Raw genomic sequence first — 15,679 nt, forward strand, 5'->3', positions numbered from 1 at the left:
GCAGTGGTGCATGGTAATCAAAACCAGAGGAGAAGTAGGCAATGACAGGGACTTCTCTGGGCCTGGCTGACTTGGCTCCATCTGGAATTAGTTCCTCGGCTCATTAGCGGATCTTGCAAGCTTTTCCCTCCCATCTGCCTGGACATTCCGTGCCTGCCAACTCCTCCTGTTCAGCTGGCTTTCCCTGTCCTTTGCTGCCCAAGTCTGCCTATGCCCAAGCATGATCCTAAGATGAAGATTGGAAGAAGCAAATAAAATCAAGAAGTGGAGTTTAAAGATGGCGCTAAAGCTTGGGATCAAGCAAAAGAAAAGCAGAATTGCTCTATGGCTTGTCATGTTGTATCCCAAACAAGGCCAAATCATTCTTTCCTAGGTCCGGGCTTGCAATGTGAATTGTTGCCAGCAGGTGGCAGTGGTGTTCTTCAGGGCTTGCCCCACATGGGCACCTAGGGTTTGCTACAAATGCTGACTCCCAGGCTCCACCCAGACCTACAGAAGCAGATCTGCATTCTAACATGATCTCCCGGGGACCCGTGTGCACATTAAAGTTTGAGAAACACGCCTGAAGAGGGGTTTTCCTTCCAGATGTCAGCAGATTAGTTCAATATGCCTCCAACATGCCTTTTAAAATGAAACCTATTTTTAAAAATAACTATTAATTAGTGTAAGGGCCAAAGGGGATTTTCTTTTTAAATGAATAGAGTTTACGGATTCTGTAGCCTCTATTTTGGTTTGTCACAGACAATTATTTTCTCCTTACTTCTTACATCTTGAACTGTGTTTGGATTGATGTGTTCATTTCATAGCTAGGTTTGAAGAAGAAGAGATGTTTCTCTATTTGCTTAGTTCTCTTCACTTTCTAGCCTGATGGCTGACATCGGGGTCACCTCTGCTCCCCTTTGCCAGAATGCTTTAATGACAGTGGTTCCAGCTCAGGGCACGTGTGCACTGAGACCTAGTGGCTTTCTCATACTGAGAAGAAAACCTGATGATCTGAAGATGACAATGTCAATACCAAAAGGTGGAACAGGGTTGAAATGTTCAGTACGAGCGACTTATTGTGGTTACAGAGGACAGAGGCTGGAGAATGAGGAAGAAAAGCTCAGATACGGTATGTATAGAAATCAATCTACCAATTTTCTTAATTGCTTTGGTTTTCTTCAACACAGTACAATGTTATAGATTAATGCTTTGTGTTGTCCAATACATGAAGACAGTGTTTCCTAACCTGGATCAGAGTTGCTTATGCAGCTTCAACAAATAAAGATGCCCTGGAATCACTCTGGGCTATGCTTCCCAAGGGTTAGTGTGCAGTCACTTGATTCAGTAGGTCTGAGTGGAGCCAGGGACTCTGCATTTCCAACAAGCTCCCAGGTGATGCCAATGCTGTTGGTCCTCACACCACAGTTTGAGCAGCAAGATCTAGGGAAAGCCTGATTCAGTAAGTAGGAGGAAGGAATTGGGCACCTTTAATTTTTAAAAGTGTCTTCAGATGATTCTCATACACAGCTGGGTTGAGACTCACAGCTCATAGGTGGCTGACTTGTAGTGACTATATGGGAGCAGAATTCGCTACCCCAAAATGTGTCTCTTTAGCTTGATTTTTTTTGTTTTGTGAGGAAGATTGTCCTGAGGTAACATCTGTTGCCAATCTTCCTCTTTTTGCTTGAGGAAGATTGTCCCTGAGCTAACAGCTGTGCCAATCTTCCTCTATTTTGTATGTGGGATGCCACCACAGCATGGCTTGATGAGCGGTGTGTAGGTCCACACCCAGGATCCAAACCGGCAAACCCCAGGCTGCCGAAGTGGAATGCGTGAACTTAACCACTACACCACCGGGCCAGCCCCTGGCTTAATTGTTTTTGACAATAAAAGGCTCTGAAAGAAACCTTGATCTTCCCCCTAACTGCCTAAAAGAATTTAAGACTGAAGGCCTGTTCCAGGAAGGAGCTATCACTGTAGATAACTGTAGTGTGAAGCAGGTGTGGTAGACAGGGAGGAACCTAGCAAGACTCATTTGATCAAAGTCCTCTCCATGTGCCATTGTCTCTGAAGGTACCGCAACATTTGCTATTCCATCTCCACGTGAATTGCCTTCCTCCTTCTTGAAGTCCCAAATGACTACCCCAACATCCACGTTGGTCTTTAGCTGAGGATGGTATTTAAGGTGGTGGTTTCAGACATTGTGGCGAGTTACTCAGGTTTCCTGGGTTTCTCCTGTGAATACGTGTATTAAATGAGTTTGATTTTCTTCTGTTATTCTGTCTCACATCAGTTTTATTCTTAGACCAGCCAGAAGAACCCAGAAGGGTGGAGGAATATTTCTTCCTCCCCTGCACGACTTTCTTGGCGAATTTGTAGGTGCTCTCCTTGGCTTGCCACACACAACTCCCTCCTGGTTTTGCTCTTTCTCCAGTCCCTCCTTTCTGGTGTCCTCAGGTGGCTTCTCCTCCATCCATTAGTGTTGAAGTTCTGCAGGTTTAAGTTCTCTCTTTCTTCTTATTCTATTCTGTCTCCCTAGATCACATTTTCTACCCTCATAGCCTCAGTTTTCAATCCCAGCTCGTCATCTTCCGACTCTGTCTGCCTGGGCTGTTCCTTCTGAATGTGAGAACTGGGTAGTCAACCCTTTACCAGACTTAATGTCTTCTGGAAGATGATAGACATAGATGATTTCCCAGCCCCCAGTGTGCTCCATCCCAGGGTCCTTATGGCAGCACCATTTACCCCAGTTGCTCAAATCATCTTTATCTCCCTTTCTTGCACCTCCACCTCCAACCTTCTAGATTCTTTCTTCCAGACTCTTCCTTCTCTATGTCTCTTGAATTTGCCTCTTTCTCTGCATTTCTACTTCCAACTCTGAGCTCTGTCTGCCCTCATCTCCACTAGACCACTGTCCCTACTGGCCAACCAGTCTTCTCCTTTCATCCACCCTTGTCTCCCATCCCATTTTTTTTTTTTTTTTAAAGATTGGCACCTGAGCTAACAACTGGTGTCAATCTTCTTCTTTTTTTTTTTTTCTACTTTTTCTTCCCAAGTCCCCTCAGTACGTAGTTGTATATTTTTAGTTGTGCGTCCTTCTAGTTGTGGCATGTGGGATGCCGCCTCAGCGTGGCCTGATGAGTGGCACCATGTCTGCACCCAGGATCCAAACCAGTGAAATCCTGGGCCGCTGTAGCAGAGCATGCGAACTTAACCACTCGGCCAAGGGGCTGGCCCCTCCCATCCCATTCACCCTGTTGCCATAGTGATGTTTTAAAAATGTAATCCTCTCCCCCTCATGCACACAGAGAGTTTAAAGCCTTCAAAAGCTTCCCTTTCCCCTTAGAACAAAGTGACAGAAGAGAGGAGATAAAGAGATCCAGGATAGGAGAGAGGCGGGTTTGGGTGGGAGTGAGTGGGTAGAGAGGAGAGACAGCAGATCAGATGTCGAAGCCACTATGGGTTTCTAGTTGTCAATTAACTTACTTGGATCTCCCTGGGATACTGGCTCCGAAGACTGTGTGCTTAATTCTTCTTTTGGAACAAATCCTGGAAAGAGCAGTAAAACTTTTGGTGACTTACAGAACAGGAAGCATCTGGCTCTACCCCAGGGATGGGGACACAGCAGACCTGCACACCTAGCTCAGAGAGCTTGGCTTACTGCTGACTGTGCCTTCCTCCACACCACCCCTACCTTAAGAGATAAGAATAAACTAACATTTACTGACAGCCTACTAGAGACACAGCACTCTGCTAGATGCTCAGAGGGGTTCGAAGTCAGAAGACTTGAGTCCTGTCCCCTGTGCCTGTTAACTTAGTCTGGCTGAGTCTCACTGTCCTTATCGGAAAGCATTAAGCACTTTGTCAGTGTAAACGACCCCTCTGTAAAATTCTGAAATTCTCGAGGTCAGGGCTTGTGTCTCACTCATCATGTAAACCTTTACTGTGCCCACCACCTGTAGGTCCTTGTCAACATTTGGTGACTGAGTCAGTGGACAAAGATGAGCGGGACACAGAGAGGACAATGTAGGCTGGAGGGGAAGAGGTAAGATACAAGGAACTCAAACAAATATGAGGGTCCACTATGCAACCCATGCTCTCCAGCTGTCTGGGGTGAGAGGTAAAGATGCAAAAGGGTTTCCTGCCTTGAGAGGCGGTGAGTTGCATTTGAGTCTCAGGGATGTTCTTCAGACTCATTTACACAGCAGCCAAGTTCACAGATATAAGGAAATAAAGACAATAAATAAGAATCCTTTTAGGCTCAGGTGAAGGGAACCTTGCTGTGAGTTCCTCCATTTCCAGGATGCCCAGAACTGCCCCCGAGAGCCCCCCACAGTGGAGATAGGTGCAGGGGGCTCTGCTCGCTCTTGGCGGCGGAGAGCTTTCTCCTGGCTTGTTAGTTTTTCCAGTTTGCAAAACATATGATTTCATCTTCCTATTAAAGGTCAGCTGGCTCATCCCACTTCCTCACATCATTTAAAAATTCCCTTTGGGTGCCCAACGGCATTTCTCAGCCAGGAGTCTCGGGAGGGGAAGAACCGGGGGCCTCTCTCTCACCTACAGTGAAACGTGCCTTCGGACTAAGACCTGGAAGGCTGTGATTGCTGTTGGAGCTCAAAGCACTTAATGCAGGAAGCAGGCAACAGCACTCACTCACGTGAAGGGAAAATCTGAATACCATTTTGCAAGGAAGGATGGGAAATAGAAGGAAGTCAAAGTGTGCTGCTAGAGGAATGAGAGTTTAAACCTATTTTTGGGGGCCGGGGAACTCACTCCCTTCTGGCCTTTTGTCTTCACAGTTCCCTTTTCCCCTTTGTTATCCAACATTGTCCCTTACCCTAGTCCTAAGGTGCCCTTGGCATGGTCATCAGACCCTAATGTCGCCGGTGACAACTCTTAGAAAGGCTGCTCTGGCTTAGCTTGGCCTCTGCACCCCCAGCTGAATGCCTAGACTCTCCGACTTCTGTATCCCATGAATCTTGATCTAGTCATGGGGGGATGTTGAGCTGAATAATTACCTGCATTTAAAAGGACGGATCCAGGTTTCCACAGGTCTGTTTCCCCTGATTTTCAAAATTGAAAAGAAACAAACTTGTTAGACGAAACCAGCAGAAGCTCTCCAGTGAACTGCCAGGACGAAAACGTTTCCCAATTGTGGCAGAAAGTTCGCTAAAGGAGCACGGGACCTGACTTTGGGATGAAGCAACTGGAAAGCCATAGGATTTTCTCATTGAAAGCTCTTAAAGCCAAGGCAAAAACATCTTCGCCCCTTTCTTTCACTGTGCACCGAGAATGGAACAATAGGAATCCTATGATACAAAGGGTCCTAAAAGCTCATCGAATCCAAACCAACCCCACAGCCTGCTTCTACAGCATCCCCACCAAATGAGTGGCTGGCTGGTGCTTGAATACCTCGAGAGACAGGGAACTCATTCCATACCCAACCAAAGTAGTGCATTCCTTCTTGGATTATTGAGACTGGGAGAAAAACTTTCCTTGTATCAACCTGAAATCTTTATCCATCGCTCCATCCACCCATCCATCCATCTATCCACACTTACTAAGCACTCAATACATGCCCAACAGCATTCTAGGTACACTTGTCTCACCCATCTGTTTGTGTTCTTGTCCTCAGAACTACGAAGAAGAAATGTGGCCCCTCCCGGGAGAAGGGAGTCCACTCACTTCCTGAGGCTCTGCTTCCCTCTGGGCCTCAAGCAGAACAAAGCAGAGTGGCACCTGGCCTTCTGTCTGCGGTAAGATGTTGAACGCCCTCCACCACACACTGGTCTGAGAAAGTGGAAGGGGTGGTCGGGAAGGGGGTACTCTTGCCCAATAGGACCTGATCTCTTTGGAGGAACCATGGCTGGGAGGGGCTCAGAGGCAGCACAAACATGTTAGAAAGCCTCATAAAGACACCAAAATGGCTGTTTCTCTCACTGCCCCCTCCCTCCAGCTCAGAGAGCTATGGGCATTATCAGTGGGTTCATTTCTTAAAGGCTATCACCTTGCTCTATGCCAGAATTGTTAATACTGTCAACAGAAGTGACATTTTTCTTCACAAGATTTAGATGCCGGGCTGTTTTGAAAGGCAGTCTGTGCGCTTGCACATTCTGATTTAATGGTGAGAACTGAGTTTAATTTGGCTCAGCCATTAACCAGGTGTATGACCTTGAACAAGTCACAAACCCTCTGCGAACCTTCATTTGTTTGTGAGTAATATTAGCCGATTGGGTGAGATGATCTCCAAGCTCAAAATATTCCTGATATGTTTAAACTTTCTGTGTCTTTAGCCTTATTACTCTATCGCCACCTACTGGTAAAAATATGCATTTTAACCCTTTTCCTAAAAAAACCTGTTGGGGACATCTCAGGTTTTGCCCAAGGCTTTCGGCACCCTTGAATGACCTGAAGGATTAGAATGCTGGGTGCTCTGTTCCCTCAGCAGGAGGTGAACAGTTCCTGACATCAGGGAATTCCAAGCCTCTTACTCCTGACCAGAAGCCCGTCCTTCTAACTAATGCCACTTTCACTTATTCGCGACGAGTTTGAACCAAATCACTTTTATCCAAAAGCCGAGGGTTGAAAAATATTTGGACAGCTGAGACTTGGTGTTTTCAGACTTGGTAGTAGTGAGAAGCAAATTTGTGAGAATATCTGTTTTCTAGTGTTGAGGAGTAATGGGGTGGTGTCCAGGGAAAAAGAAGTTACAGGACCCATCCCGAGTCTACCACTAGCTGGGGGCCCCAGGGGCTCACCTACCTTCTCTGATCTTCAGTTTCCTCCTGTGTAGAGCTGGGGTCATAAAGACTTGGCCTGCCCTGCCTCACATGGAGGTAATGTGTTCAAAATCACTCCGAAAAGTGTAAGGCACTCTTAGAAAACAGGGGGTTATTTTTGTCACAGTCCTTGCTTGGTCATCTCATGGATACAGTCAGTGTCTGAGAGAAGCATTGTTTCGGAAGGATTTTCATGGTAGAACCGTTACCATTTCCTGAGAGAGTGCTTAGTAGAAAGGGCACTGACCAAGAGCTTCCTGAGGTTAAGTCGCAATAACCCTGTGAGTTAGGTACCACTCTGAGCCCATTTTACAGGTGAGGAAACTGATGCACAGGGTGTGGCCGAGATGAACGTTGAGCCCAGGCAGGCAGGCTCCAGAGCCTGCACTTAACCGCCATCTGTTTATCACACCTGAGGAGTCCTTGTCGCTTCAGCATCTCAGGGTACTCGATTGGGGCACGGAAGAGCACACCCTCTGGCACACCACCTGCAACTCACACTTAATGTGAGGGCACACCACCATCCCTGCTCTAAGCCCGGGCCACGATCTCCACACTGGCTATAGCTCCTTCTGTTCCCTGCACATCTGGAAGTCGCCAGCACGGGACCCAAGCGGGAGCTGCAACACATGGCCCGTAGGGCTCTAAAGTTTTATGGGCTGAAAGCCCAGGTGGCCCTTCAGCCCCCAGTTTCTCCCCACTGACTCCCCTGGGGTTCAGTATTTGGGAGGAGGTGGCAGTGTGAGAGGGAGCAGGCCTCTGGAACTGGGGAATCGCCACACTCCCTGCCCCTCCCCGGCTGCATGCCCGAGTGCTGCACAGTCCCTTCTGGGAACTTCCTCTTGCTCTAGTGAAACCGGGAGCACTCAGAGAGCAGCTGTGCCGAAGCCCATCCCACTAGGACTGTCAGAGAAGGCTGGGGACAGTCTGAGGTCCTAGACCAGAGCCGTCACCCCAGCGAAGCAGCGACAGGCCCAGGTTTACCGATGGGTTACCCTCCCAAGCTTGGTGTAGGGTGTTTGTTTGGGACCTGGAAGCCTTTTCTCATGGAAACGTTTGCTCCATGGTTAGGTTTCCGGGCCAGTGAAGCTCATCTGATGGTACCATGAAGTCAGACAGCATAAAGATGGTTCTGAGACACAGCCACGGAGTTCTAACTTCTATCATCAGGAGCACACCGCCCCTCTCTCCCCCGGGGAATACAGCAGCAGCAGCCGTGCTAGCATGGGTGGCTCCTGTTCCCATGCAGAGAGCCCTGCTAGGAGAGGCAGGGGCTGGCAGTGGGGCCTGGAGGAGGCGGTGGCATTGCTGATGACTCTGAAGGAGGAGAGTGTGGGACCTGTGAAGGCAGAAGTTCCAGCAGCGGAATTCTAGAATCTGAAAATGTCTGACTCATCTTTGTGTTTCTAACACATAGCACAGTTTCTGGCACATAATATGCTCAGTAAACGTATATTTTTTAAATTAAGGAAGAGTGCCCCTACAGCGGGGCTGCTGGCTTAAAGTGGGGATGTGTGAAGTGACATCTGTGTGCAAAAGGCAGAGTGTGAGGGGGTAGCAGGAATCACTCGTGCATCACTAGTCTGGTGTCCCGTGGAGGAGAGGATGAAATACTGAGGTCAGTGACGACATCATTAGGTCCATATGTGGCTGCTTGTGTCTGTTAATGGGTTGCCCTAAACAAAAACAAAGTATTTAATGGGGCTCACGAGATCCAGTCCCATGTGATAGGTTTTTATCAGCGACTGGAATGGAGACAGCTCGCATGTGATATCAGTTCCTGCAGTCAGTCTGCTGAGATGTGCTGTTTTTGTTGAAGCATGTGAAGAAATCTGGCCTCAGACAGTCACGTAGTTGCTGAAGAGAGAACCTCGCCAAATCTTTCGAAGCTGGGTCCTCAAATTACACTTTGAGAAGCACTAGTTGAAAAAAATTAAGAACAATGGGCTTGAGTTCTAGATCGTTATGTCTAACAGTGAGGGGGCTGGGACCTTCCCCACCACTCACTTGAAGTTATCCCATATGGGGGCATGCCAGAAGGGACTCATTTTTCGGCGGGAAATTAGACCAGACACACTCTATACAATTCTTTCCAGTTCCGTGATGCAATGATTTTCCAGCTGAAGAATGGGCCGACTCACCAGATGAGCATCATCATATCCGAGGTGAGGCTGGTTGAAGGGTATCCAAGAGCCCCAAAAGCTCGGACCTGCCTTTCCTGACCTGTGCAAATGGCTTCCCTCCACCTGCAGGAGCCATAAGAGGGCTTGGGCTTCCTGACTATCTAGAGTCTGATTGTCCTCGGCCTGGGAGAGGCCCCAAGGCAATGGCTCTCTGGGAGTTTTGGGAGGGTCTGAGTGCACAGAGCAGAGTGCAGGGATGACGGTGGAGGGAGCGGAGCAGCAGAAATGGGGAGGATTTGAGGGTCAAAAAGGAGCTGGGAGCATCTGCGTGGGTCAACGAGAGAGAGTGTGTAATTATTGGGAGCAAGAAGAGAATGGAGAAGAGTTGGGGACTCAGAGCTAGAGAACAGGAGGTGGCAAAGGTAGAGAAAGGGAAACGGGGCCAAATGCTGAAACATTTGGGTTGTTTCAACCTCAGGTTGTTGGGCAGTAAAAAATAGGAGCTGGAGGTTAGGCAACGTGCCTTGTTGCCAATCACGCCCTGAACCATGTCTGAATCGAGCAGTGTATCTGGGTATTTGCGCCTTGTCCCGGAGGCGGGTCCTGGGATGGGCAAGGTGGTGGCATGGGCTGCCTCAGTGGGGGGCCTCTCAAGCAGCCCCAGACCCAGGAGAGCCCTTGGGCATCCGGACTGGCAGAGATTTTCTCTTTGACACACTGAGAACTGACAAAGCAAACAGACATTTTTCTAGAGGTTAAAACAACTTGGCTTGCTCCCAGCTCGGGCAGCCTGGAGTTGAGCTGCACAGGCCGGCAGTGTGTGGGGAGGAAGGCTTTTTGCAAGAGCAGCAGAGCTGGGATGGTCAGCAGCGGGCAGCCTACCCAGGCTGACATAGGCTCCGGCAGGTTTCTGGAAAGCAGCTCCTGGAGAGTCCCGCCTTTGGATACCTGAGGGAGTTACACGGGGCCAGCTGACTTATGCAACCAGCGATTGCTTTCTTCCCTTATTTTGCTGCCTGATGGAAGTGCCCCTAATCAGATTTTCCTTGGAAGCCAGCTGAGCTCTCTGTGGTTGGCTCTACTTTTGGGGGTTGCAGAGGAGGCAAAGATCCTGGCCAAGCAGACAAGAAGGAGTGCCCCACACTTGGCTGCTGGAACAGTCCCTCGGGCCTGTTAAGGCCTAAAATGGCCTTGGAGTCCTTGCCCTGCCCAGAGATCTGATTCTTAAGCCCTTTGTCCAGGACAACAGCATGTACATCGGCAAAGGGGCAACTGTGAAGCTCATAGAAGCTGCTAGGCCTGTCCGGGAGACCCCACAGAGCCCCTGCTCTGATGTGGCATCAAAGCAGAACAGAACCTACCTTCTCTAGGAATCTTTTAACACTGGAGGACCGACAGGTAGCCCCTAGCAAGAGAAGGACCTGAACTCTTCTCTTTTGGAGCTCCAGGGCCCCCATCCTCGTGCCCCACGGCTGCAAAGAGAATTGTGTCCTTCCAGCAAATCTATCAGCTCGTGGCCCAGGCCCCCAGCAGAGCTGGTGGAAGCATCTAACCCTGCTCGATTCTTCTTTGTAATCTCTGCAGCCCTCAACAGCATCTCAGAGAAGAAACTTGCTCCATCCCTCTGCATTCCCAGTTCTTGGGCCAGACTTCTAAGGGAGGCACACAGAAGTGAAGAAAGGGGAGCCAGGGAGTGTCCTAGTTCATAGGAGAATTCCTGGAGGAGAGAGAACGTATCCTATGCCCCGTATCACAGAAGTACTGGAGAAAAATGGCTCTGCCCTTTCGTGGGAAATGATAAAAATGTCGCTCTTTCTTTTACCTGAGTTCCTCCTGCACAAACCCCAGAAAGCATCCCTTTTCAGGTTTATAAGAGCCTCGTTACTGAATCCTTAGGAGTTTCTATCACAACCTCCACAAAGCTGCCTCGAGGGAGTGGTGACGGGTGACAGCTTTGCTGACTGAACGGCTTCCTCACAAGTTTCCTCACGAGTCGGGCCCTTGGGCAGTATCTTTTGTTGGCATAACTGGTTGAATGCTCTCCCTCCTAATCGGAATCAAATGGCAAGGATTTGGAAAGGCACACACCATGTAAACAAGCTTAACTTTCCTCAGTAGCTAGAAAGGTGAGTTCCGGTTCTTACCTGGATTGGTGCCGGCGCTGCTTGGGCTGCTGGTGTAGACGGTGGTGGACCAGAGCTCTGCAAGGACATTTGACCAGTCAGAGCGGGAATTTGAATCTAACTGTTCTCATTCTTTCCATGAGCCAACCTAGCAAGACGTTACCAAGGTCAGAACCAAGCGAAAGCTTGCCTTAGGGGAGCTGAACTTGCCCCAAAGGAGGAGGCGTTGAAAAGGGAAAAAAAAGGATTTAACTCAAAACTCTGACTGGAAATTCCAGGTAATAGTAACTGTTGTATTTCACAATTGTCAAAGTATCTTTTACTAAAGTGCCATATTTCTTTATACTCCATTATTCTTATAGTAATTCTCCTCACAGTGCCACCCCTGAGGTGGTTAAAGCGATCCTTCAATAGAATGTCACTTAACATTTAGCGATTTGATTAAACCGCGTTAACATGGTATTGATGCAAATAGCATTAGCTTTCAGTCGTTTTTAGAGGTACACAGTGGGTTATCCTTAATTACTCTGTCAGGGAATCAGACTTCAGCATTCATTATTCACTGGGCAATTTTTCTGAAGCAAGGCTTTAAAAGGGAGGCGGGAGATGGGAGATTCTGTAAAGAGAGAGGCAAAGTCCATTTTTGGGGAGAGGGGGCCATGTGAAAACCAGCTGAGGGAAAGAACCAAGTCTCATGGAGGGGAAGAGATAAGAGGTCATGGAAAAAAATGTCAGTTTTTCTTAGAACCAAATCTATCTGCCATCAATTTTTCACTCCCTTTGTCTTTGTTCCAATGATTTGGACACAAACTCAAAATAGCTTTAATACAAGTCAAAATATATACTATGGATAGTAAGAAATCACCTACGACCCCTTGTCCAGCGGTTACTGTTTACAATTTTGGTATATAGTGATGTATTCCTTTCTCTATGCACATGTTCCCACGTACAACACACACTTAACAATAATAAGATTGAAACCCATGCTGTTTAGTAGGCTGCTTCTTTGACTCAACAATTTGTCACAGGCCAATGTTCTCCTGTCAATAAGTGCACATATTCACCAAAATTTTAACAGCTATATAGTAACTTCTTTCACTGTTCTGGTGATGGACAATTTAATCGTCTTCATTTATTTTTCTGTTGTGAAAACCTCCGTGTCTAGGCTGCTTCTTTTCATTTGGCTGATAATTATCTTAGAATATATTCCTGTAAGTGCAAATTCTGGGTCATTTCTCCACGCTCTTGCCAAAACTGCGCATTATCAATTTCCCATGTCAAATGGCGAAAAATGACATCTTATTGTTCAATTTGTATTAATTTGATTCCAGGTGTAGTTGAACTCCTTTTGTTATATTTATTGGCCATTTTTGGTTCTTTCCCCATGGCTTGCCTGGTCATGACCTTCACCCATTTTTCTTTTGGAGTATTTGTTTCACTATTTGTACGACTGGATTTTAAGAAAAACCTTCTCTAGACACCTTAAGGAAGCTAAACTCTCAGAGGTGAGATAAATGTTGGTGAGAAGGGAAATTGCATGTGGAAGAGATGGGCAGTTATGGATGCTGGTTTGCTTCCTGTCCCAGGTTTCACTTCTCCACTGAAGCTGCCCTTGGTCAGAGGGTGGAGTAGAAAGGTGAATGATCACAGCCATCACCATGCCTTGCCACTAGGCAGCGCTCCGCTCCCCCTCCCTGGTCTACTCTTCCTTATGGACATATTTACATTGTTAGATCAGCTGAGGCAGCCATGACACTTGCTGAAATGAACCTGGCCGGGCAAAGCCACTCTACCTTCTGAGCTGTGGTAAATTCAACAGGCCCTGAAGCTGGGCCTGGAGAAATTTCCATCTTTTCTATAACTCTTTGGATCTATTTCTCCAAGCTGCCCCCTCTGGCCCTGAGATAAAGCTCTGTGGCCGCCTGGCTCCTGTGGGTGCCATTAAAGTCCTTGGCCTCTCCCATGAAGCACAGCCTCACTCCCGCCCCTGTGAAAGCTCTCTTTCACTCTAGCTTTTGGCTCCCTTACCCCTATCCTTGACTTGTTCCTCCCAGTCTTGTTAGGTTTGCACATTCATGGGTCAGTTCATGTCCAGCCCCACCTTCCTTCAAGTCCTTCCACTTGCATCAGCTCCTCTTTATGGGCTGGGAAAGCCCCTGCTACCAAGTTTCTACTCTCTACTGGACTCCCTCTAAGTCCCTATGTCCTGTCTGAGAGGAAGCTCTTTACATCATTATAGAGCAAAGATGACTCATAGACCCCAAATGCAGGTTGCTCCTTACCACGCACGTGTCCTAAGCTGAAGTGACCTACTGCAGGGATCTTGGTGGGATGTGTTCACCGATGCAGAGCAAGATGTTAAAATGGTGCCTGACACATAGTAGGCACTCAATGATATTTGTTGAATGAATAAATGAACTAGGTTTTGCTTGAATGTCCCATTCACAACCACTTGTAGAATCTTTTGACTACAGTCACATATATAAGAGAAAAAAGAAACCCTTAACAAATGCACTAACAGCGACTTACGTGTCTATCAGCAGTAGGAGAGTTGCTCTCTTATAAGTGGCACAATATTTTCAACTCATTTGAAGAAATAAAGGAGTTATTGATAAACCAAATATTATTTAATATAGTTGGGCTAAAATGTCACAACAAATATCTATAGCTATACATTAAAATAGGCATTCTTGAAAGTAGATTGGTGCTTACCTAGGGCTTGGGGAAGGTGGCATTAGGGGGACATGGTGAGTGACTGTTAATGGGTATGGAGTTTCTTTTTGAGGTGATGAAAATGTTCTGAAATTGATTGTGGTGATGGTTGCACAACTCTGACTATACTAAAAACTATTGAATTGTACACTTTAAATGAGTGAATTGTTCAGTGTGCAAAAAGTATCTCAATAAAGCTGTTATTAAGAAAAGACATAGGCATTCAAACATCAATTTTCCCTTCTCTTCATTCTTACAGAAAGTCCTTTGAATAGGCAATATGAGTTTTAAAAAGTCCTCTCTCTCTTCCTCCTTGCCCAATTTGGCTCCTTTCTTAGCAAGTATGGTGCCTGCTGCCTGGAACACTCGCTCTGAATATTTGTCTAGCGGTCTGTGGGGCAGGGTGGACACGGGTGCCGGGCAAGGATGAAGAGGGAACACTGATGGGCTGGGAGGCTGTTGTCCAAAGCTCCTGTCCCCAAGCCAGGAATAATGAAGCTTTGCCAGGTGGGGAGCCACTGCTTCAAGTTGCTTGAGGTTTTCCATAAGCACAAGGCCAACTTGTAACAGGACTTCCAAGTTCCCAGTGTAGCCAAATAAATAGGCCACACGCTTAATTATATGTGTTAGGTAAAAATCGACGTCCTCTAAGGAGGCACCAGGAGCAAACAACTTAGCCATTCAAAAATCTTTGAAAGACTCAAGGGCTCTAAAAGTGAAGAGCCTGACATAAAGAAAAAGGAAAACTTTGGGCTATGGGACCCCTGCCACCAGCATCCTTCCCAATTATTTCTCTTTTGCTGCCAGGCATTGTATGCCTCTGTTCATATTACCTTAGGTTAAACAAGAATAGGATGGTGGGGGAGTGTCTAATGTATTTCAGAAATTGTTTTTATGGTATTTTTATTTTGGGACTTTATACCATAGCTTCTTCCATGTCGATCATCAAACAGAATAATAATCATCCATATTTCATAGAGTTGTTGGGAAGATTAAATAAAATAATGCATGCAGGGTGCCTGGCACAGGGAAAGGATGAACTATGTGTGTTCCGTTGTTATTGACTATTAATCACGGCAAGAGTTGGCTGCGTCTGAGGCCCTCTAATCTCGCCACCCCATCCACCTCCAGGAGGGTTGGGCCCCTGCCTCTGTGGTGCTTCATTAGTGCCTGGGGTGTTTGTTGATGGCAGGGATGACTCCTGTAAGCGGAGTCACAGGAGAGCCAGGCTGCTGGGGTTTGAATCCCAGCTCTGCTACTTGCCAGCATGTGACCCGGGGCAGTTTCCTTACTGCCCTAGGTGTCCTCATCGATACAACAGATTAGTCAAATTAGAAGTAATATATCTACTTCAGAGGGTTGTTATGAAGACTTAGTAGGTTAATATTCATAAGGTACTTAGAAGAGTGTCTAACACATTGAAAGTGCTTATTTGTATGTGTTAAGTAAAAAGACGGATAGACAGATATCTGGGCTCTGATGTGGAAGCAGGGAAGGGCCACGCTATGTGGCAGTAATGTTTGGAAGGTGAAGGTGAGGCTGAAGAGAATGTGTCCTGGGGAAGTAGGAAATATTTTTTAAAAATTGTGGAGACAGTGGTGGCACTCTAGCTGTGGAATTTTCCATCCCCTTGCCAGAAGATCTTTAGACATGAGATGGGTGCTTATTAGCCCAGGATGGCTAACATATGAGCCTGGGTAGAAACTGGAGACTGGATTATCAAATGAGCTTTTAAGGTCATGTTTGATGTAATACTGAGATTAATTCCACCAACTGGACTTTACTAAAACCTGAAACACGATTTAAGAAATGGATACAAGTGGTAAGACAAAAAGCAATCAGAAAAAGAAAAATTTTAGCTATCTGGCTTTTCCTAAAGGAATTCTTTGGGTTTTGTTTGTTTCTAATATTTGAAGATTTCCAGGAGTATATAATTTATCACTTAAAACAAAACAAAACC

At 46.8% G+C, this 15,679-nt stretch overlaps 1 protein-coding gene across 2 annotated transcripts in view; it reads right to left on the reverse strand.

The window, feature by feature from the left end:
- Positions 1-15,679, reverse strand: part of VIT (vitrin) — a 104,610-nt gene that overhangs the window by 24,994 nt on the left and 63,937 nt on the right. For both annotated transcript variants that reach the window (XM_046662746.1, XM_046662745.1), the window contains 3 exons: positions 11,029-11,085; positions 5,001-5,045; positions 3,469-3,531 (listed from right to left, as the gene is read on the reverse strand). In XM_046662746.1, the coding sequence (XP_046518702.1) occupies positions 3,469-3,531; positions 5,001-5,045; positions 11,029-11,085 (165 nt within the window). The remainder of the gene's footprint in view (positions 1-3,468; positions 3,532-5,000; positions 5,046-11,028; positions 11,086-15,679) is intronic.

This window comes from Equus quagga, chromosome 5 (assembly GCF_021613505.1).
Source record: "Equus quagga isolate Etosha38 chromosome 5, UCLA_HA_Equagga_1.0, whole genome shotgun sequence".
In the NCBI taxonomy this organism is placed as follows: Eukaryota; Metazoa; Chordata; class Mammalia; order Perissodactyla; family Equidae; genus Equus; species Equus quagga.